Below are 21,823 nucleotides of genomic sequence, written 5' to 3' on the forward strand. Positions count from 1 at the left end.
TTCTCCTTGAGATTCTAAAAACAAATCATTTACCTTCTGAAAAATAGGGGAAAATACTAGATTTAGCTGGAATCTAGCATGTATTCAGTCACAGTTTCAGCTACTTTAAAAGGAGTTTACCACAGCAAGTTTCACAAGTAGCAGGGTACAAAACTATAGCTTTTTGATGGTTTGCTACATTTAGAGAGATTAGAATTTGGTTACACTAAAGGACAGAAGATTTGTAAAACAAAAGTATGCAAAACTGAAGTATACTTTTTCATTTTTAAGTTCCACAGTAAAGCTGGTCTGAGCACACACAACACGAGACAATAGCCACAAATGGATTCATGATCAATTCTCCCACTGAAAGCTCATTTTATCTTTCAATTTTTCCCCCTTTTTTAGCTCAAATCTATACCTTGAAATATTTACTTCTCTGACAGGCTCCAGAATCCAAGAATACCATTCACCCACCTTACTAATTAATTCATGATAAGGCTATTATCTCCCTCCCCTTTCTTTTCTCTCCTGACATATTCTTTTTTTTTTTTTAAGATTTTATTTATTTATTTAACATACAGAGATCACAAGTAGGTAGAGAGGCAGGCAGAGAGTGACTGAGAAGCAGGCTCCCCGCTGAGCAGAAAGCCCAGGTGGGACTGGATCCCAGGACCCTGGGATCATGACCTGAGCCGAAGTCAGAGGCTTTAACCCACTGAGCCACCCAGGTGCTGCCGACACATATTCTTAGTAAAGATTTGCAACTCAGAATCCATCTGCGCCAACATCAACTGTTTCTTATAATTCACACTAATTTTCCAAGAATTACTCTCTCACAAAAAATCCAATATATTTACAAACAACTAGCCCTTCTGACTAGTTCTAAATATGTCAACTAAGTGTTCAGATTATCCTATCAAGTAAACACTGAAGATTTAAAAAAAAATTAAAAGTAATTTAAAGAAACAAATAAGGGGAAATAGCAGCTGTGAAAAGTTCAAACAAATTTTTTAAATTTAAAAAAATTTTATTTATTTATTTATTTATTTGTCAGGGAGAGAGAGAGAGAGAGCACAAGCAGGCAGAGGCAGAGAGAGAAGCAGACTACCCGCCGAGCAAGGAGCCCTAGGCAGGACCCAATCCCAGGATTCTGGGATTATGACTTTAGCTGAAGGCAGCGGCCCAACTGACTGAGCCACCCAGGTGTCCCAAGTTCAAATAATTTTTAAACAGGTCAATGATTGTAGGCTTGGGTGTTGCCATTGGGCTTTTTTTATCCCCTATTCCACTTTCTCCTCCAATAGCTAAAGACCTCAAGCAACTTATAAAAAAAGGCTAACAACATATTCTTGAATTTATTCTAGTTTGTTTATTTGCATGTATATTAGGGATTCATAACAGCAACACAATTTCTCAGGTTTATTATAGATTCTGCAAATTGATTTGAGAATGACACTGAAAATATCGATGACATATCATTTATGTTATATAATACAGTCTGTACTAAAACTCTTCTCAGAAAGAGCAAAGTGAGAATAGGTCAATGTACGAACGCAAATGATTCATATCCTGTAGGAGTTCTGAGCAAATTTACCCAACCTAGCTGCAAAATAGCTACTACAGATAAACAATGTTTCTCCTAAAGAAAGTGACCTGCTTGCTATTTTGTGTTAAATGGGAAAGGTACTGGATGATCTCAGTACCTTACTTAAGTCAATTGCTGAGGATACAAATTACATAGACAGGAAGCCTTGAACATTTCCTGATCTATTCCTACTCATCTGGTAGGAGTAAATATTTATTAACAGTTTGTTTTTTTTTTTTTTTAAAGAATACTTGACAAGATTGATAATGTCACTTTTGGGTGTGGAATTTGATTCCAAGCAAGTAAAATAATCCTAAATACTCATGAACCTGCAACGATCTATTACCATGACACAGAATTACTCAGGGCACTGAGACTTGGCATTCCTGTTTTGGGGCACCTGGTCTGGGCTCCTTGCTCCTGACTCATACTGCATGACACTGAGCTAATTTAAATCTCCAAGCCTTAACCTCTATCCCAAAAATGGAGGCATAGGTGTTTGCCACCTTCAAGTGTAACCATATTCAAAACTGCATTTGAGATCTTGCCCTGAAAGGTATGGTATAAAAACACAGCACATTTTAATCCTACTTTTGGCCTTTGCATAATCTACTCCTTCTACCTAGAATGCTCCTTCCTTTCTTCTTGCCCTGGCAAATACTTACCCATTTAAGAACCAGCTCAAATGTCATCTTCCCTATAAAATCCACTTAACCTCTCCAGATAGCTTGTTGCTTACTTTATGTCTTATGTACAATTACTTTATACTACTTATCACATTATACTGTAATTATCTGTCTATATGTGTGCTTCCCCAACCAGACTAGACTCAAGGAAAAGTACCACCCATGTTTTAATCTTTAGAGTCTAGCATACTGATTCATGTTCAAATGAATGATAGAGACTCTCTCTATCTATTAGCTTTTTTATTTTCCCCAGGCCATTCTAATTCTTCTCCTGGGCCTACCCTAAAGCAATCTTTAAATCTTACTAATGTATCCACTGGTTTACTATGTGCCAGGGACTATAACTTAGACCTCAAATTTTGTCTAAAATTTTAGGAGCAAACTCCTAAATTCTGAATGGGGTACTCTTCCCCAGGTAGTTGAAAAAAATTCATCCTTGAGACCAAAACTGCCTTGACAATCTTGTTCCTTCTTTTCCCTGACCTACCCTGGAGCCTCTCTCCTACCCTGCTCTTAGCTTAACCAAGCATTCAGGTTTGCTAATTAGAAGCTAAGCGGAGAGAAAGAAGAAGCAGCTAAATAGGAGATGAAAATTACATGCTGCTAAAAAAACCCCGATGTATCATTTTCCTTCCCCTTAAGTTTATATAAATTTATTAATTTTGTTAATTTCCTAAGTATTCAGAAATATCATAATATGTGACAGGCTAGACCACAGTATTAACTAACTTCAGCCCTGGAGAAAAAAAAAAAAATCCATTATGAATTTGATTATGCTTTCATGGACCCTAGTAGTTACAAATGTGTTCCTAAATAATGTTTGAACTTTCTAGCTCTCGGCCACATAACTTCATTTACAAATGGACCCCGAGCACGTGTAAGGGTAGTAGAAATACGACAAATGCAAGAGACTAATATCTGGTCTCCTTATTCCCCACTCCAATCCAAGTTCCAACTTCAGAAGGTTATCTATCATTACGTAACTCTTTTACTTAAAATCCTTCAACAAAAAAGCAAAAAAAGTCCTTCAAACCTAAACTTCTTTGCATGGCTTAGATAAGTCTATCAACTGGAGTCCAGTCTACCTTTTCAGATTGATCTCTAGTTACTTTCCAGATCATGCTCTCCATATTGTGTATCGAGAGATGGATCCAAACTAGATTCTACTACTATATTTTTATACCTCTATGAAACTGCAAGTACAACTGCAACTGCACTTGCTCAAAACACTCTAGATTAAGATTTTTTTTTTTTCTCTACTTGCATCATTGTTTGCCTGGTATGAATTCCTACTTACATTCTTCAAGGCCCAGATCAAATATTACCTCCACTGTGAAATCTTTCTTGACACCATCATGTAAAATCTTTTAACTACCCTCTAAGAGCATTTGTGTTTTCTTTAATATGTATTATATTGCATTTATAATCTGTTATCTATATCTATTTAATCTCTTCTAACACCTCCCTGTCAAGAGGACCATATCTAAGTCCTTTTTGTAATATCCAATATTCACTTAAGGTTCATCACTACTTAATTCTCAAAAGTGTCTACTGAATGATCATCTGTCTGTCCTCTTCTTGCCCTCCACCCTCATTATCTGTTTCTCTTTCAAAAAATGTGCTGTTCATGTTCTTTATCTACCTTATCAAAATTCAACTATCCCATTCTTCTGGGATCTAACTGAAAAATTTTGTTCACAGAACTGTAGAAAAAGGGATGCCTGGGTGACTCAGTTGGTTAAGCATCTGCCTTTGGCTTGGGTTATGATCCCAGGGTCCTGGGATTGAGTCCCACACGGGGCTCCTTGCTCAGCAGGGACCCTGCTTCTTGCTCTGCCTGTTCTGCCTATAGCTCTCTCTCTGTCAAATGAATAAATAAATAAATAATCTTAAAAAAAAGGATTGTAGAAAAAGTTGGAATATGGATAACCTAGGCTAAAGGAACTCTCAATCTATTCAGAGCACAAGATTCACTGTTAAATAAAGACACTAACAGAAGCCAGTGTAACTGTACAGACTGACTGTTAAAGGAGTTTAGAAAACTGTAAATAGTCAGGGAAAGTGTCAGTGTAAGATGCCACAGAAAAAACAAAAACATGTTTCCTAATGATTTAAGTTTGGGAGATTTAAAGAATTACACTGCTTATTAGCATTACCAAAATTTACTATACTGTATATTAGCATGTTTAAAACATCTAAAAGCTCAGAAATAAATTTTGTTCAATCCAATACTTCCCAAGCTTATTTGATCACAAGATGTTTTCCTTTCCAGGATTACCAAAATATACATTGGAAAATATCAATGTAAGTGGAAAAAAAAAATCTGACAAAAAAAGATGGTAGGAGATGGTAGGAGACTGTAAAGGGGTTTAAATTATAAGGGTAGATCATATAAATAATCAGTTCTTAAAGACATAAGAAGTCACTTTATAGACAGGTATGAACAGTTTGAAGCACGGGAATGATAGAAAACGTTCCACATTAGAACGATACACTGGCAAATATGGGAAATTATATGGAGCTGGAATGCAGATGGGCAGGTGCAGGGATGGGGATAGAGTGAAGAGTTGTGAAATAGAAGGTACAGAGCTAAATTAAGAGATGTCTAGATCACATATATCTCAATTTTTAAAATGTCATACCAGAGAGAAAGAAAGAGAGAGAGAGAGGATGTAGGAAGGCTTCAGAGGGGAAAATAACCTCCTTTTTCACTGACTGAGAAATTTATCTTGCTCAAGGAGCTGTTCCCTCATAAGTGTGCTAGAGATGAACTGAAGCTTCTGTTCATGGGACAGTCTAGTCCAGTTGTCCAGGAAGGCCAAAAGCTGATAATACCTGTTTGGGTCAGGTAGGAGGGGGTACTGTAGGAGAAAGTGCCAGCAAAGAGAGGCTGGAGTGGTGGACTTGCACAAAGAATTGAGGTCAAAACAGCTTTATCTCCTATTCATCTGCACAAAAGATCTACCCCTGCACACCAAGAAATTTTCTGTTGCCTCCTTTGCTCATCCCTCATAGAGATTCTGAAAGTGTTTAAAGATTGGTAAGAGGGTACTTAAGAGGAAAACATTATAGGGTCGCCTGGCTGGCTCAGCGGGTTAAAGCCTCTGCCTTCAGCTCAGATCATGATCCCAGGGTCCTGGGATCGACCCCGGCATCGGGCTCTCTGCTTAGCAGGAAGCCTGCTTCCTCCTCTATCTCTCTGCTGCCTCTCTGCCTACTTGTGATCTCTATCTGTCAAATAAATAAATAAAATCTTAAAAAAAAAAGTCTTAAAAAAAAAGAGGAAAATATTATATATTTATATGTTGTGGGGGTTTCTGAGAAGACTCATGCTTAAGCAGAGACTCTAAGGGGTATCAACCGCACCATTTATTAGCTGTGAGACATTGAAGCCCACACTAACTTCTCTGAACTGGTTTCTCCTTTATAAAATGGGTTTACCACCAACATCCACCTGTATGAAACTAAAATTATTCCTGAATGACCTTACAGTCTGAAGATTACAAAGAACTACAAAAATATCAGTTATTTGTATTTTGAGTTAATTTTATCTCATTTGAAAATACATTTTAAATATATTTGGTAAGGGCTGCCTGGGTGGCTCAGTCATTACGTGGCTGCCTTTGGCTCAGGTCACTATCCCAGGGTTCTGAGATTGAGCCCTGCCAACCGGCTCCCTGCTCAGCAGGAAGCCTACTTCTCCCTCTCCCACTCCCCCTGCTTGTGTTCTCTCTCTCTCTCTGTCTCTCTCTCTTAAATAAATAAATAAAATCTTTAAAAAATATATACATATATATACTTGGTAATATTGTAGTTAATAAACAGTAATGTAAGTGTTGCCCCACTGAAATTGATTCTATTTATGAATAAAATAAGATCATATTCAAGTATGGGGGAAAAAAATTCAAGACCCTGCTTATAAGATTATTTGTAAACAAATAATCTTTTAATATATAGTGTTCTCATTATCATAATCACAGTGAAACTAATGGCCAGAACTCTGTAAGACCACTTACATGCCCCCTTTCACCCTGCCAAATACAATTCTTCTTCTTTTTTAAAATTTTTTATTTTATTTTATTTTTTTAAAGATTTTATTTATTTATTTATTTATTTATTTATTTGACAGACAGAGATTACAAGTAGGCAGCGAGGCAGGTACAGAGAGGGGAGGGGAGAAGCAGGCTCCCCACTGAGCAGAGAGCCCAATGCCGGGCTCCATCCCAGGACCCTGGGATCATGACCTGAGCCGAAGGCAGATGCTTTAACCCACTGAGCCACCCAGGCGCTCCCTTCTTCTTATTTTTTTAAAATATTTTATTTATTTGAGAGAAAGAGAGGGAGAGGGAGCATGAGCACAGGTAGGGGCAGAGGGAGAAGAAGACTCCCCACTGAGCAGCGAGCCCCACCCTGACGATTATATACACATACACACAGAACTAAGGGAGTTCTTGATAAATTTGGCTGTAAGAACTTCATCTGTGAGTAAAGAAAAGATGGTCAGGTACAAGAAGAAGAGATAACTAGGGATTACACTTACTGCTCATCCACGATTTTTTACACATTTACACAGAAGAATAGGACAGTTTGACTAAAACAAAACAAAACAAGCTGTTTTTCTCCCAGCATTAAAGAGAGGTGGCAAAACCATTGGCCACATCCCTAGGGAACTCAGATACCTGTTTGGAAAGTGACAGAATTTTAGAGTTACTCCTGATTTACCTACCACCTCCAAATGCAGACCTCAAAAACACTTTGCAAACATTAAGCTTCTCAAGTCAGGAAAGGATTAGGCCTATTTCAGATAAGAAAAATAAACTAGATAAGAGGCTGTGATGCAAAAAGTATCAGAAAAGAAACTAGATTTCCAATCCATGGCTCTCTTAAACTTGTCCTTAGGCTGCATTTGACAAAATGATATAAACAGCAGTATCACCAATAATGCCAACAAGTGCATGCTTTTTAAAAAGAAAAGGTTGAGAGTAAAGACTATTGGCCTTGGTTGGAGTTAAGACCAGTGTTTCAAGCCTGGTTCCACCACCCACTAGGTATATGACCCTGAACAGTCACTCAGTGTATTTAAATTTCAATTTTCTCATCTGTAAAACGAAATCAAATCTATCTTACAATGTTGTAAGGATTAAGTTAAATTATGTACTCCTGGTACATGGATACTTGGATGCCAGCTTGCTTTCTTTCCACAGACTGCGCCTTCTTTAAACCCACAGATAACACATTAAAAAATATATAAAATTTGTATCATGCTTTTAACTAATAAAAAAAAAACCTCTAGATGATACTAAGCCAATACGTGGCTACAATAAGAAATGGCCTTAATTCTTCATTAACTTTTAGTAATGGTTTACGTTGTCACCACAAAGATGATAAATTAATTCCTGTCCGTTTTTATTGTTGTGAGCAAAGACAGTCATTGACTTTAGAGAAATAAAAACAAAAAGGGAGATTTTCCAGAAAGATAATCAGCAATGCCACATTTATCAGCCAAAATTCAAGGAAAGACATCTCAAAAAGGAGTTAATATACTATTCCAAAATTAACCATACTGTGTTTTAAGTAAATATTCCTTTGGTTCAGAAAATAGACCAATAGTATGTGTAAAACCTATCATATACATTAGCCTCCTAAGGCCAGTGAGATCACCAGGCCACCAGATGTAAGAACCTACAAGGTTGTTTCCAACACTTATTAATTGAAAGTGAAAGTGATCTACCCTAGACAAACACCATACCTTTGACCACAACACTTCAAAGTAATTTAGAAACCCCATCTCAGAGAGGTTAAATAACACACCCATCTCTAAACAAGTCTGGCAGAGTAGAAGACAGAAGTTAATTCTTCTTACTCTCCTAGACACTCTTAAAACAGCTTCTTTTGAAAGGGACAAATAGTAGCATCATGGAAATCTTAAAACAGGCTTGGTATATAGGCTACAATTAAAAGCCCTTAACTCCTTTGAAGCTTTGGCCCATCCAGCTTTTTTACTGGCATTACACACACACACTGCAAGGAGTCCCTAGCATCTTTCTGTCCCCAAAACAACACACAAGAATAAAATGATCTGCCCAAGGTCATAGAACTGGTAAGTGGCACAGTCTCTCCCTCCCACCCCCGAACTTCCAGTCACTCAGATAAGCTCTTCCCTGCGGCATGCAGCCATTCATGGGATGTACTGACAGTAACAATTTTTTTTTAAGTGGTGGGAGAGTGGTCTCCACTGAGTACTTTAGATAGTAAAATCTGGTGGTATTCTGTCTCTGCACATAATGCATAGTCTCTCTCACTGACCTTAAAAATTCAGGATACATAGTGCCTTAAAAAGACTGTTGTCAAGAACTCAAGATCAGAGGGGCTGGGGAACACATTTTCTCCTACCGTGTCAGCGTCTGGGCATCCTTCTTCTCAGTGCCCCATTGCTTCTCTGGACAAAGAAAGGGTCCGTCCACTCCTCACCCTGACCAAGGCAGCAGTGTAAGAACCACATGGGGCCTCCCAACAGCTTGGCACAGAAAGCACACAATGGCCAGGGTGCCCCAGAGCTGCCAGTGAGCTGTCCTTTCCCCCTAGTGATATTTCCATCACCTCCATCCCAACTTTCAGCAGCTGTGGTCAGGAAGCACACACCGTCTCCGGCAATGCTGCTGAAGTCTGCCCCTGGCCAAAGGGACACACCCCTCCGAATGCTGTGAGCCCCTCAGGATATTCTCATCTCTTCCTTTGCCAGTTAATCCCCTCCCCGCCCTCATTAAGACACGGCCCCTACCTCTGGACAGAGGGGCGTGCACCCCATCTAAAAGCCTCTCCCTGCCTCCTGATGAGATGGACAGCTCCTTTCCCCTCACACAAGGCTCAGCCCCACCTCAAGCCCAGGGGCAGGGCCGGTGGCGGGTGCCTTCCCCCGCTCCCCTGGCCTTGCGGACTGTGGCCGCTTACCAACCGGCCGCAGCTGCCGCCTTCTCCTCCCTCCCGCAGCTCAGCCCTCACCTCTCCCTCAGTGCTGGGACACACACACGCACACGCTGCCCCGAGGACCGCTTCCCCGGGTCGGCCACCCGCGGGATGGGGGTCCGGTCCCCGGACCCGGGTCCCCTCCGCCGCAGCCCCTGCCCCGGCGGCCACGCCCCCGCGCTCACCCGCAGTCGGGGGCCGGGCACCAGCGGCAGTCAGGGTCTGAGGCCAGGTAGCGGCGCAGCATGAACTCCTCGTACTTGTGCATGAGCGGCGGGTCGGCGAGCAGCAGGCGGATGTCGTGCGGGTTGAGTCGCTCGCTGCACTCGGGGCAGCTGATGGGCACCCGGCTCTCGCTGATCTCCAGGCGCAGGTAGTGGCGGAGGCAGTCCCGGCACGAGCGGTGCGGACAGCTGAGGAGGCGCGGGGCCCGCTCGGGCGGCAGCCGCACCAGGCAAAGCGGGCACTCCACCTCCTCCGGGCCCGGGCCGCCGCCCTCCGCCGCCTCCTCATCCTCGAACCCGGGCCCGGCCTCCGCCGCGGCCTCCGCCTCCGCCTCGGCGGCCGGCTCGGTGGGCAGCGCCTCGGGCGGCGGGGCCTGGGCCGCGACCGAGACCGGGGCGGGCGGCGGCGGCGGCGCGGCCGGGGGCGGCGGCTCGGCCTGCGGCTTGGCTCGGGCGCGGCGGCCGCGGGCCGAGGCGGAGAAGACACTGTGGAAGGTGAGGCGCCGGCGCCGGCCGCCGCTGCGGCACTTGGGGTCGGGCGCGGCCGCGTGTAGAGATGTAGAGCGCGGCGATTCGGAGTCCTTCTCAGAGCCCATGGCCCCCAAAGGCCGAGGAGCGAGGGGCGCCCAGCGCCGCCACAGCTCCCGCCTCAGCGCCCCCTCAACCGGCGCCGCGACCGCCGCCGCCTCAGCCGCCCTCCCCGAGATAGAAACCGAGCGGCCGCGTCGAAGTGGTTATAAAGCCTCCGCCCCGCGCGCCGCTGCCCACTGCGCAGGCGCTTCGCTGAGACACCTCACAACCCGCACCGCCCCCCACCCCGCCTTGCGGAAGGGGGCGGTGTTGGGCGGGGCCGAGAGGAGGGGGCCGGGCGTGCTGGGGCGGAGCTCCGCCTCCCGGTCATGGGGTTTCAGAGGAACCATCTTGAGTAGGCACCAACCCAACTGCTTTTGTTGGCGTCCTTTTGGAGTTCCGTCACCCTGACCGTCTTCATCCCCAGGGTGGAGATTTCGGTTTGCCTTTCCTCGTGGACGGGCTGATTGCTCCTTACAGTAAATGAAGCCGAGGTTACTTCATCTGTAAAACAAAGGCAAGGATAGATCACATGGTGATTCCCAACTGGTCCACTTTCCAACACTTCTTGTTATTTAAATTAACAGCATTAGTTAATAAAGAATAGGGTCATTAAGCATCTACAAAGTGGGGGCACCTGGGTGGCTCAGTGGGTTAAAGCCTCTGCCTTCGGCTGTGGTCATGATCTCAGGGTCCTGGGATACAGCCCCGCATCTGGCTCTCTGCTCAGCAGGGAGCCTGCTTCTCCTCTGTCTCTGCCTGCTGCTCTATTTGTGATCTCTCTCTCTGTGTCAAATAAATAAATAAAATCTTAAAAAAAGAAAAGAAAAAAGAAAAAAAAGTTCTACAAAGTGAAAGCATTACTAGATAAGACAGGGTCCTCTATCCGCAAGGGATTTACAGAATAAAGCGCGAATTCCTTAATCTAGCATTCAGTGCTTTCTCTGAACTAATAAACCGTATTGCCAGGCCCATCTCCCACTCTATCCTCCTGTTGGCTAGGTTATTTACAATTTGTGGAAGGAGGCCGAGCGCTTTTTCCCCCCTGGAAGTGTCTTCCTTGTGCTATAGGCAGGCTTCCTGATAGGAGGCAAACATGCGACTACAACAGCAACAGGCATGGTCCCTTAGGGTTGGGTTGAGTTGCACAAAACTAAAGAAAAAAAAACTTAAAATAGAAATTTCTTTCTTTTCTTCTTTCCCCTCCCTCCCTTTGCCCTCCCTCCCTTCCTCTCTCTCTCTCTTTCTTTCTTGATTTTATTTGACAAAAAGAGAGAGCACAAGCAAAGGGAGTGGATGTGGAGCTCAATCCCAGCACCCTGGGATCATGACCCCAGCCAAAGGCAGATGCTTAACTGACTGAGCCACCCAGGCGCCTAGAGATTTATTTCTCTCTTCACCAAAAAAGGAGGTAGGAAGTCCAGGGCTGCTCTGGTACACTCAGCACTTGGTTTCCAATCTTCAGGTCACCTCATTATGTTCCACCTTTGGAAGCAGGGAGGAGAAAGGGGGAAAAGTGCACCCCCTCTTTTTAAGAGAGGGCCTTGGAAGTCCAACACATTTTTGCTTACATCTCATTGGCCAAGGGATAGTCCCATGGCTATACTGAGAAATGTAGTCTTTTAATTAGACACAAAGTACCCAGCTAAAAATAGGGGCTCTGTGATTAACAGAGAATGGTAGAGTGGATACTGGAAGGTACCAGATGTCTTTCTCATGGGTGGCATGTAAAACCACAAGAAAGTTCCCCAGGAATAAGCCCTGAGAAACTTCAAACTTTGGAGGTAAAACAGTGAAAGAGGAGGCAGCAAGGGAAACTGAGAAGCAGGGGCTGTGAGAGAAGAAACACCAGGCAGGTGTGATATCACAGATGGCAAGATAACATGTTTCCAGGGGGAGTGGTCAATTGTGACAAAGGCTGCTGAGAAATCAGGAAAGAATAGAGAAGTGACCACTGGATTTGGCAAAACCATGGGAGGGGTAATGTTTCTTCTCAAATGGGGAGGTTTGATACTTGATGGCTAAAACAATTAATTTCTGTATATTGGTCAGAATAGGCTAGGCTTTTTTGAAGTAACAAACAACCCAAATAGCTCAATGGCTTAACATAACAATGGTCTGTTTTTCCCTCACTCAAGCAAAACTGGATATGGGTTCAAGGCACTTTCCAAGATACATATCCTCTACTCCATAGGGTAACTTAGAGATCCAGGCTTTTCCATCCTCGCCTCCACAACTTCCACACAAGGCTTTCAGGATTGTCTCAGTAAGGGAAAGATTGTTGGAGGGTTGTGCACTGGCAATTAAATATTCCTGGAAATGGCACTCATTACTTTTGTTTAGACTATTACTTGGAACTTATCATATGAGCTGCAAGCAACAGAGACTAGGAATTGTAGGGGGGGATCCATGGACTAGTTAGTAAGCAATAATATCCAAGCCACAGTTCCCTGTAATTATGTTTTACTCTATCCTTAGTGCCACATGTCCTGATCAGCTGCGGTGCCCCCTTAAAGAAGGTGTGTGCCCGTGGCAGGGACGAAGGATGGGGGAGAGGGCTGCCTTGTTCCTTGGGTCAGATTGTGTTGAAGGAGATAGCGATCCCCTGATTCCAGGCAGACCCAGATAGCTTTTAGGTGACTCTCCCTGCACAGCTGTCAGAATCCACGCTTGCTGAAAAGCTCAATTCACTGAATGCTTGTCTTGGCACTGGCACGAAAACAAACTGCCTCAGCTCTAAGCTGCCACCATCCGTGTTTGGCAGAGAGCTGACCTCTCATAAATGCCACTGAACTTTGCAATGGCCCCATTTCTACTGGGTTTTCTTCCCTCCTGGATCCATCACCCTTGAGTTGAGGGACTAAAGCAATTCCTCCCACATTTTTTTTTCCTGTGTCCCCACTTGGTTGAAACTGAGTAGTGACTCAGGGAGATGGCATGAGAGAAAGAAGGGTTCTTACTCATCTATTCATCCATTCAGTAAACATTTAGGATACTTTGTGCAAGGCTGTTAGACACAAGGGTCATGGAGAGGAACACTGTCGCCTGATGACGGTTACAGACAAGAATGCGGGTTATTGGGATACTGGGTGACAAAGACATGTACAAAAAAGAAGGTATGTACAGAGGAAGGCATGGCAAGACTTGTGGTCAGGGCTGGCTTTCCAAGGAAGAACCCTTTGAGCTTGGTCTCCATGGATGAGTAGGAGTTGACATTTTTAAGTAGGGGAAAGGGCAGAGGGAGCCTGGAGGAGAGGCAAAGGGGGAGACACAGGATTGGTCTGAGGAAGCGTGGGCAGTGGGGCATGACAGGAGTAGAGAATGTCTGAAAGGATGTGAGAGAGAAGAGAGACTGGAAAGTTTCTGTGTTAGGACTCCATCAGATACAAGGAAAAGAAGCCCAACGTGAACTGGTCTATGCCAAAAAAGGCCATTTTGGGGCTCATGCAACCCTTTGAGACAAGTACTCTAGCACCTGGGCCCAAGGACCAACCCTATCCAGGGAGCTACCTGCCTTCCTCCAACTTTCAACTTTGCTTGTCTGCCTGGCAGCTCTTCCTCTTTCTTCTCCTCCTTCTTTGAATTGTGGTCAAGTGTACATTATACAAAATACTACTGTAACCAATTTTAAGTGTGCAGTTCAGTGACGTTAAGTATATTCACATTGTTGGTGCGCCTGGGTGGCTCAGTAAGTTAAAGCCTCTGCCTTCGGCTTGGGTCATGATCCCAGGTCCTGGGATCAAGCCCTGCATCGGGCTCTCTGCTCAGCAGGGAGCCTGCTTCCTCCTCTCTCTCTGCCTGTCTCTCTGCCTACTTGTGATCTTTGTCTGTCAAATAAATAAATAAAATCTTTTAAAAAATGAAAAGTATATTCACATTGTTTGTGCAACTTCCAGCACCACCATCTATCTCCAGAACTTTTTTTTATCTCTCAGACTAAAACCCTATACTTAGGAAACAATAGCCGACTCTTCTACCTTGGTTTTTCAGGCCACTTGCCTCTCCAGGCTGGAACTGTGCCCAACAGCTATCCCCAGCTCACGCCTCCTAGCTTCCTAACCAGAGAGATGAGAAATTCTCTTCCCTTTGTTCCAAATCCTCCAAATCCTTCAGGAGGATTCTGATTGACCAGGCTTGGTCACATGGTCACTCACAAATTTGATCGGGGGCTGGGGGCATGGGGTGCCCAAATTGATAGTCCCCACCTGGACCATATGGTTGGACCAGGGGAGGAGCAATTCTTGTGTTTTCAGAAGAAGGGAGGGGCCAAACATGACCAAGTGAAATATGAACCATTCACCAGAGGTAGGTTGGGGCCAGGTCATTAGAAGCCTTGAATGCCAGGCTGAGGACCTCAGCAGGGCACTGTGGAAACATTTTGATCAAGGAAAGCAATATATACAAGAAGTTGGTCTGCAAAATCTGCTCTTTCTTTATTTGAGACTCTATTTTTTTTTAAAGATTTTATTTATTTATTTGAGATTAGGCAGAGAGGCAGGCAGAGAGAGAGAGAGGAGGAAGCAGGCTCCTGCTGAGCAGAGAGCCCGATGCGGGACTCGATCCCAGGACCCCGAGATCATGACCTGAGCTGAAGGCAGCGGCTTAACCCACTGAGCCACCCAGGCGCCCTGAGACTCTATTTTTGAGCTTTCTCTTGCCTTTCAAGGTTATTCTAAAAGCTAATTTTAATCAGATGTCACCTGAATACTGACTGGGCCCCAGCTCCTTCCCCTGGCCTCAGAAGTGACCTCTACCTCTTATGACCCCTACACTTTCCCTCTGGATCAAGACTGATGAATGCCACAAGTCCAATGTGGGTCGTCTTCTGTCTCCAGGTTTCCTGGCCTCCCTTCTCCCTACCTGCTTCAGTGAATGGCCTCCCCATTCAGCTGGAAGTTCTCCTATCCCTAGTCTGTCCTCCAACCCCCCACATCCAAGTCCAATTTACCTCTAAAGTGCTTATAGAAACTTACCTGGCTACAGGCCTCATTATTTCTCTTGCCTGGACTTTGGCCCCAGTCCCTCAATTGGTCTCTTTTGCAAAGCCACCAGCTCATGTCAATCCCTTCTACAGTTCCCACTGCCAGTCCCATCTCCTGCCATGCTTCTTAAAATAGAGCTGTTTGGCTTTTTTTTTTTTTTTTCTTAAAGTAATCTCTGTACCCAATGTGGGGTTCAAATTCATGACCCCGAGATCAAAAATCATATGCTCTACCAACTAAGCCAGCCAGGCACCCCTTAAAAATATGGGACACTTCATAAATTTCCATGTCATCCTTGCATGCATCCATGCTCATCTTCGCTGTATCGTTCCATTTTTAGTGTAGGTGCCACAGCGAGCACCATTGGGCGTTCTTGATCTAAACATGTGCCAAATTACCAAGTTTTGTCTCCTTTGCAAATGCTGGTCCCTCTGCCTGTTATGCTTTTCCTATCTCTCTTCACTTGGTGTAATCTCTTGCATGCTTCCAGGCTCATTTCCATGGTCACAGCCACCCTTCTTCCAAATCAGCCCCACCACCCTCTCACCTTTGTGTCTCCCTGGCACAGTGGGGATAACTCCAGTGTCACACCTATTACTAGGATGACCACATAATTTATGGTGCAAACGCAGGACACTTCTGAGAATGAAAGGGAATGCTAAGATTAATTGCCCTAGTTCAACAGGTGTCAGCTGGTCTGTTCCAGGCAAAGTAGGAGGCAAGGTCACCCTTCTACACCCAGCATTGTTGTAAAACCTGCCACTTAGTGTTTTCATTGATCTCATTCATATCTCTCACCCCTTTTAGACATTACTGTTATCTCCCATTTTTAAGATGAAAATTGGAGCCTCAGAGAAGAGACTTGTGGTCACACAGCCAGAAGGAGGCAAGGCTGGCCTAGGAAGCCAGATCATTTGAGTCTAAACCTTGGACTCTTCTGACTCTGGAAGTCATTATATGCTACCACACCTGATTCCTCCAATGAGAGTCTTACTGTCGAGGTTGGTCATGCTCGGGTCCCTCCAGATGAAGGGGGAAGGTAGAGATGGTGTCTTGTTCATCTTGTGCACCAGCTCTGCTCAGGGGCTAGTCTAGAAGGCCACAGTGCATGTTTATTAACATGTGCAGATTATTTCTTTTCTTTTTTTTTTTTAAGATTTTATTGACAGACAGAGATCACAAGTAGGCAGAGAGGCTAGCAGGGGTGGGGGGTGGGGAGGGAAGAAGGCTCCCTACTGAGCAGAGAGCCCCACGAGGGGGGCTCCATCCCAGGACTCCATCCCAGGACTCTGGGATCGTGTCCTGGGCAGAAGGCAGAGGCTTTAACTCACTGAGCCACTGAGCCATTGAACCACTCTGACGTCCCGATGATTTCTTGAGGATAAAATTGTGTGTCTCATCTTAAAATCTGTGTTCCCCTCCACACTTAGTACCTAGCACAGAACTAGCCATACATCTATTCATTTAATAAAATTTTACCAAGCACCTACTCTGTGCTGTCCTGTGTTGGTGATACAATAATAAGCAAAAAGACGAGGTCCTTGTTCTCATGGAAGCCTGTACAAAAAAGATCACAAACGTATCAGCAAAAATTGGGATACATGCTAAAAGAAAATACTGGATATTGAGGTTTAAGAAATATTTTGGAGATATATTTAATAGGTTACAGTCAGAGATTTGATGGGGGACAGCAAGATGGACATAGCTATCATGTTTTTGCTTAAAACAGAGATGGGGACACAAAGAAGAAACAGTTTGGGGGAGAAACTGACTGGTTTAGAAGCGTGGTGTTTGAGGTGTCTGTGGGATTTCTATTTGAATCTTCCCCACGTCCAGCCTATTAACTGATTTCCCCAAAGCTGCAAAATCGTGGCAAGTAACAGAAACCTGCCTCAGCCAGTCCTCACAAAGCTGGCCTTCAGGTAGCACAGTAGGAAGAGGGACAGGTGGGGGAAGGCAGGAGAGAAGCAGAGAAAAGATGTGTTCACGGAGACGATAATCAGATCTCCCAAGCTGCAGAGAGGACCGCGGCGAGAAGCCAGGAACCTGGCAGCGTTTAACGGGGAAGGGGGAGCGCAGCTCCCGCCCTATCCTGCTCTGCGCTGGGCCCGAGCACTGCGCGCGGGAACAAGGGAGGGGAGGCTTTGCCTGGAAACCCGAGCAGCCCGGCAGGATCGGCTGCGGGAAGGCCAATCGGACTGAGCCTGGGACGGCGCCACGTGACCGGCCTCTTCCCCGCCCCCCCCGTCTCCGGCCTTCCGGGGAAGACCGGCATCCCCGCCACCCTGCCGCCCCCGCCCCTCGCGTGCCGCAGCGGCGCGGGGGGAGCAAAGGCGAGGGGCCGGGATTCCGCCGCAGTCTGCTGCAGCACCGGGGTGGGGAAGGGGAGGAGGCGAGCTCTATGCAGCCGCAGCGCCCGCAGTGTTTTCCGTCAAGGTCAAGCATATCCATTCCTGGGCAACTCAGTCTCTACATACCCTCCCTTCCATCCTCCGAGCCATTCCCACCGCCGCTGCCACACGCCTGGCCGCAGCATCTCTGCTCCTTTTGGACCACTGCCTCAGCCTCTCGCTGGGTTTGCTGCAGGGGTAGCGCGGGGGGGGGGGGGGCGTGATGGGAGGGTTTCTATTCCATCCTGCTCGCAAGCTTCTCAGCTTCTTTTGTCATACGCACACCTCAGGCTGTGCCCCTGCTCCAAACCCCGCACTGGCTCCCAGTGTTCCGTAAGAGACCATTAAGGGCCTTCAGAACCAAGCCCCAGGTTAACCCTTTCCAGCCCCACCGTCCCCTTTCACCAGAGACCCAGTCCCTCCGGATCCTTTGCGGGAACAGTCATCGCTGCTTCAGTGACTGCTGTTGGTGTGTCTTCTGCCTGGGGTGCCCTTTGTGTATCTAGCAAATTCATGGACCCAATCTGATTGCAATAATGCAGTGGAGGGTGGAAACCGGTCCTGAAATGCCCTTTAGCAAAGGTCACAAAGTTGAAAGCTTACAGGGATCAAGCAGGTGAAGTAAGGCCAGTGGACGAGGACATAAGAAAAACCTGTCTGAAGGGCGGGGATCCTGCTCTCCATTCAGGGCAACATGCTCCTTGGGGGGGAATGTGAGTCCTATGATGCCAGATATTATGAGTTTACAAGAAAAGGCACAAATCCAGATTTTCATGTGTCTTCTCTCAATTTTTAAATGTTGATTTTATTTTTTTTTTTAATCCCTGTGGGCCAGATAGAATCCCTGTAGATCCTCAGCACGTGACTTCCTGTCCTAGCAAAGAGAATGGCTTTGGTAGGAAAAATACTTTGAAAAAATGTTGAAGGTGAAGTTTTGCTCTTGAAGCTCTGAGAGGCAGCTGCTGTGGAGGCAACAAGGAGTGGACTAGGATTTGAATTTGTTCCTAAAATGACATGAGATGTTTTAAGCTACTGAGCGCCAGAGAGAATCTACCAGAAACTGGAGGACTGGGTTTGGGAAATGGGTAGGAACCAAGGGTGGAGAGTATGGTGGAGGCCAGTGGGCAGCCAGCAGCTAGCCAAGGTCACCCTCCCCCCCAGCATCAAACATCATGAATGATTACAAACATTTCTTCCCATCCTTGTGGGGACTTCCTGAAGGCCCAGGAAGCACCCTGCAGAGCTTTACTTGTGGGGGTGGGGTGGGTGGGTGAGGGGGAGATTAGAGGAGAAGTCAACCCCACCCCCACCTCCAATCTCTCAGGCTTCACACAGTGGGATAATGCTTGGAATGGAAATTTGAGAGCTCCTGAGGAAGAGAGAATTAGAGATGGTAGCTGAGTTTTGGCAACTGTCCCAAGGCTGAGGGTCTGACGACAACAGGGAAGATAAGGCTGAGGCCATCTTGGGAACCAAGTTACTCTTAGCTCACCCTGAGTTTTTTTGTAGCTATGATGTGATCCCCTTCTCTGTCTCCCATCCCTGGAAACGTTAAAAAAAAGTCTCCAATACTCACTGAGCCTGCCTTGACCGGGGTGTTTGTAGAACTAGTAGAAGGGGCCAAGTTTTACATCTATTTTGGTATAGTGTTGACCAAAGACAGTACAGGCTGAAGCCAGAGCTGGATCAGGAGAAATAAAATCGCACAAGAATTTGCAGTAATCTTGGAGAGGGCTTTGCAGTAGTTACTTGGGCTTATCCTGTGAAGACCTCAAGGGGTCAGGAGGACCTTGGCTGACATCTCACTGACAATAACGGAGAACCAGCTACCATTGACCTGGTGCTTATTTGTGTCAGACACTAGGCTACATAAATACATTACCTCTTTTCTCCCTGCAGTGATTGCATGAGAGAGTCATACTCTCTCCTATGAGACTATCATTATAGTTTCCATTTTACAGATGAAGAAATTAAGGCCCAGAGAAGTGAAGGGACTTTCCCAAAGCCACAGAAATAGAAAAGTGGACCGACCTGCTCTCCAGCCGATTGCCACCCCCGCCCCACCCGCGAAAGAAATCATCGTGTCTGCACTCACCAAGCACACAGTGGGTGCTGAGTACATGTTAAATCGATTTGTCTAAGGAAGGCGAAAAGCAGTGCCCTTGACAGTCAGATCTTTATGCCCTTGGGCAAGTCATACACCCTCTCTAGGCCTAGGTTCCACCTGTGGAATGGGAATTATAATATGGACCCCAGGACTATTGTGGGATTTACACGAGACCAAGTCATAGAATCTCTGTAACTTGCCATACATCCAGCAGCTGTTGTTGCTGCTAAAGATGAGGACAGTGGGAAATGAGGAAGGAGCAAGGAAGGAAACCAGGATCTGGAAGTATGAGCACTGTATCAGCTCAGACGGGAAATTCTCAGGAGGCCCCACCAGTTTGCAGTTTCTAAGACTACTGTGTCTTTATTCGTTCATCATTCCTGGAACATTTACTGCGTGCCAATGCTTGATCTCATTTCATTAAAAACTCTGTTTCAGTGTGCTCCCAGCTCGGGTGGCCATCCTAAGGACAAGGCCATCTCACCTGCAGATACAAGCCATGTGTGAGTCCAGGGAGCTCCTTCCGGTGCAGTTCTGGCCCTGGTAGTGGGTGGCAGCGAGCACAACTGCTGGCCTGGCCACAGATTGTGTGCCATCGGGGCTGCCAGGGGCCCTGAGGTGTGTACCAGCCAGCCCTTCCTCACCATCTGTGATGACACCAAGCCTGCAGCAGCGACCATACCATCTACAGGATGGCCTACCGCTGCAATCCTGGGCCAGCCCCCGCTCTGCTTGGTGGCCTGGCTGGAAGAGGACCAGCAGGTTCCCCAGGGCTGGTGGAGTAGCAATATGCCAGCCACCCTCCCGGGATGGAGGAAGCTATGTCCAGCCAGGCCTCTGTCGCCACTCTGCAGGATGGCAGGGCGACATCTGCCAGACAGACATGGACAAATGCAGTGCTGGAGGGGGCACCTGTACCCTGCACTGTGTCAGCACCATGGCTAGTTACCGGTGCCAGAAAGGGCAAAGCCCATCTGCAGATGGTGTGCTCTGCCTGCCCAAGTCAAGGACTCCCAGGGAAGCTCCGAACCCTACGACAGGAATGGACAGTGCAGTAGAGGAAGAGGTGCGGATGCTTCAGTCCAGAATGGATGTGCTGGAGGAGAAGGGGCAGCTGGTGCTGCCCCACTGCACAGCCAGGCCTCAAGGGCCCGGGAGCACAGGCTGCCTGACCCCAGCAGACTCCCCAGTTACTCCTTCCAGCAGCTGGACCGCATCGGCTCTCTGCGAGAGCGATCTCCTTCCTGGAGGAGCAGCTGGGCTTCTGTTCCTGCAAGAAGGAGCTGTGACAGACCTGGCCCAGGTCCCTGGCTCTGCCTACCGGGAGCCTGTGCCCACTGAGCTGGCTAGCGCCCCGCCACCCCTGCCAGTGGGCCCATGGCTGAGGAGAGGTACAGGGGCCCTGCTGGCTGGACAGGGTGTTGGGGGCACCTCTGAAGGTTCAGGGCAGGGAAAAAGCTCTGTTTCATTATGAACAGATACTCAATTAGTTTCATTTTACAAATGAGAAAATGAGGTTAGAGAGATGAGGTAACTTCCCACAAAGAGGACACAGCTGGAAAGTGGCAGAGGCAGGATTTGAACTTGGATCTGGGTGCCTTCAAAACTTTGTTCTTTCTGCTTTCTAGTCATTCTTTCCTTCGTTCACCAGAATAGTTATCCGGCATTGACCAAGTGCCAGGCCTTCTGCAGCAGCAGGGGATACAAGACCCAGAGAGTCTGAAAGAAGTTTCCAGGCCAAGCTGGGGAGGCAGACAACTCAGTGGATACTCACAACTCAGCATGACATGCTCTCTGCTGGGGGGAGTGTGGTGATAGAAGAGGGGCTGTGGCTGTAGACTTGCCTTTCTCTTTGGCCCATGGACCCCTGAAGCACATCTCGAACTTGGCAAAGGGTCCAAGTCCCCTACTCTAAAGTGAGGAGGAGACACGCCTTCATCCATCCTCTCTGGGTGGAGGGGATCGTTGCAGTGGGAGCAGACCATAATCAATGGTCCTTTCCCAAAGAAATCCCTCCCAGCCAGTCTCTTCTCTGTCTCTGTGTCTCTGTCTGCATCTTACACACACACACTCCATGATGACAAGAGGTGGGTGATGGGTTAATGTGGGTAGATTGAGTTTCTCCATCCTTTGGCATGCCCTGCCCAGGTGGTCCTTGGCATTTGTCGGCCTCTACTGTAAAGGCAAAATGACAGGATGCTTGCATTTAACAGCCTGGGACATGTGCATTAAAAAGAAATCAGGAGGGGTGCCTGGGTGGCTCAGTGGGTTAAGCCTCTGCCTTCGGCTCAGCTCATGGTCTCAGGGTCCTGGGATCCAGCCCCACATCGG

General features: G+C 46.4%; 1 protein-coding gene, 1 non-coding gene and 1 pseudogene across 7 annotated transcripts in view; 1 reads left to right on the top strand and 2 right to left on the bottom strand.

The window, feature by feature from the left end:
- RNF19B (ring finger protein 19B) overlaps positions 1–10,202 on the bottom strand; it is a 22,910-nt gene extending 12,708 nt beyond the window's left edge. For 4 of the 6 annotated variants that reach the window (XR_001176560.2, XM_004741561.3, XM_013046348.2 and 1 more), the window contains exon 1: positions 9,405–10,198. Coding sequence is in view for 5 of the 6 variants with exons in the window: in XM_004741561.3 (XP_004741618.3) it covers positions 9,405–10,039 (635 nt within the window). In the remaining variant the exon portion in view is untranslated. Of the gene's footprint in view, positions 1–9,404 lie in introns of all 6 variants that reach the window. The other 2 variants (XM_045064151.1, XM_045064152.1) reach the window with 2 other exon arrangements.
- Positions 10,038–20,781, top strand: LOC101672752 (annotated as a pseudogene).
- LOC123387402 lies at positions 15,254–15,356 on the bottom strand. Its single transcript, XR_006601860.1, has one exon. It is a non-coding gene; the product is annotated as a U6 spliceosomal RNA (small nuclear RNA).
- Positions 20,782–21,823: the final 1,042 nt, after the last annotated feature.

Source organism: Mustela putorius, unplaced genomic scaffold (genome assembly GCF_011764305.1).
Source record: "Mustela putorius furo isolate JIRA1106 unplaced genomic scaffold, ASM1176430v1.1 tig00003853_pilon_pilon_pilon, whole genome shotgun sequence".
In the NCBI taxonomy this organism is placed as follows: Eukaryota; Metazoa; Chordata; class Mammalia; order Carnivora; family Mustelidae; genus Mustela; species Mustela putorius.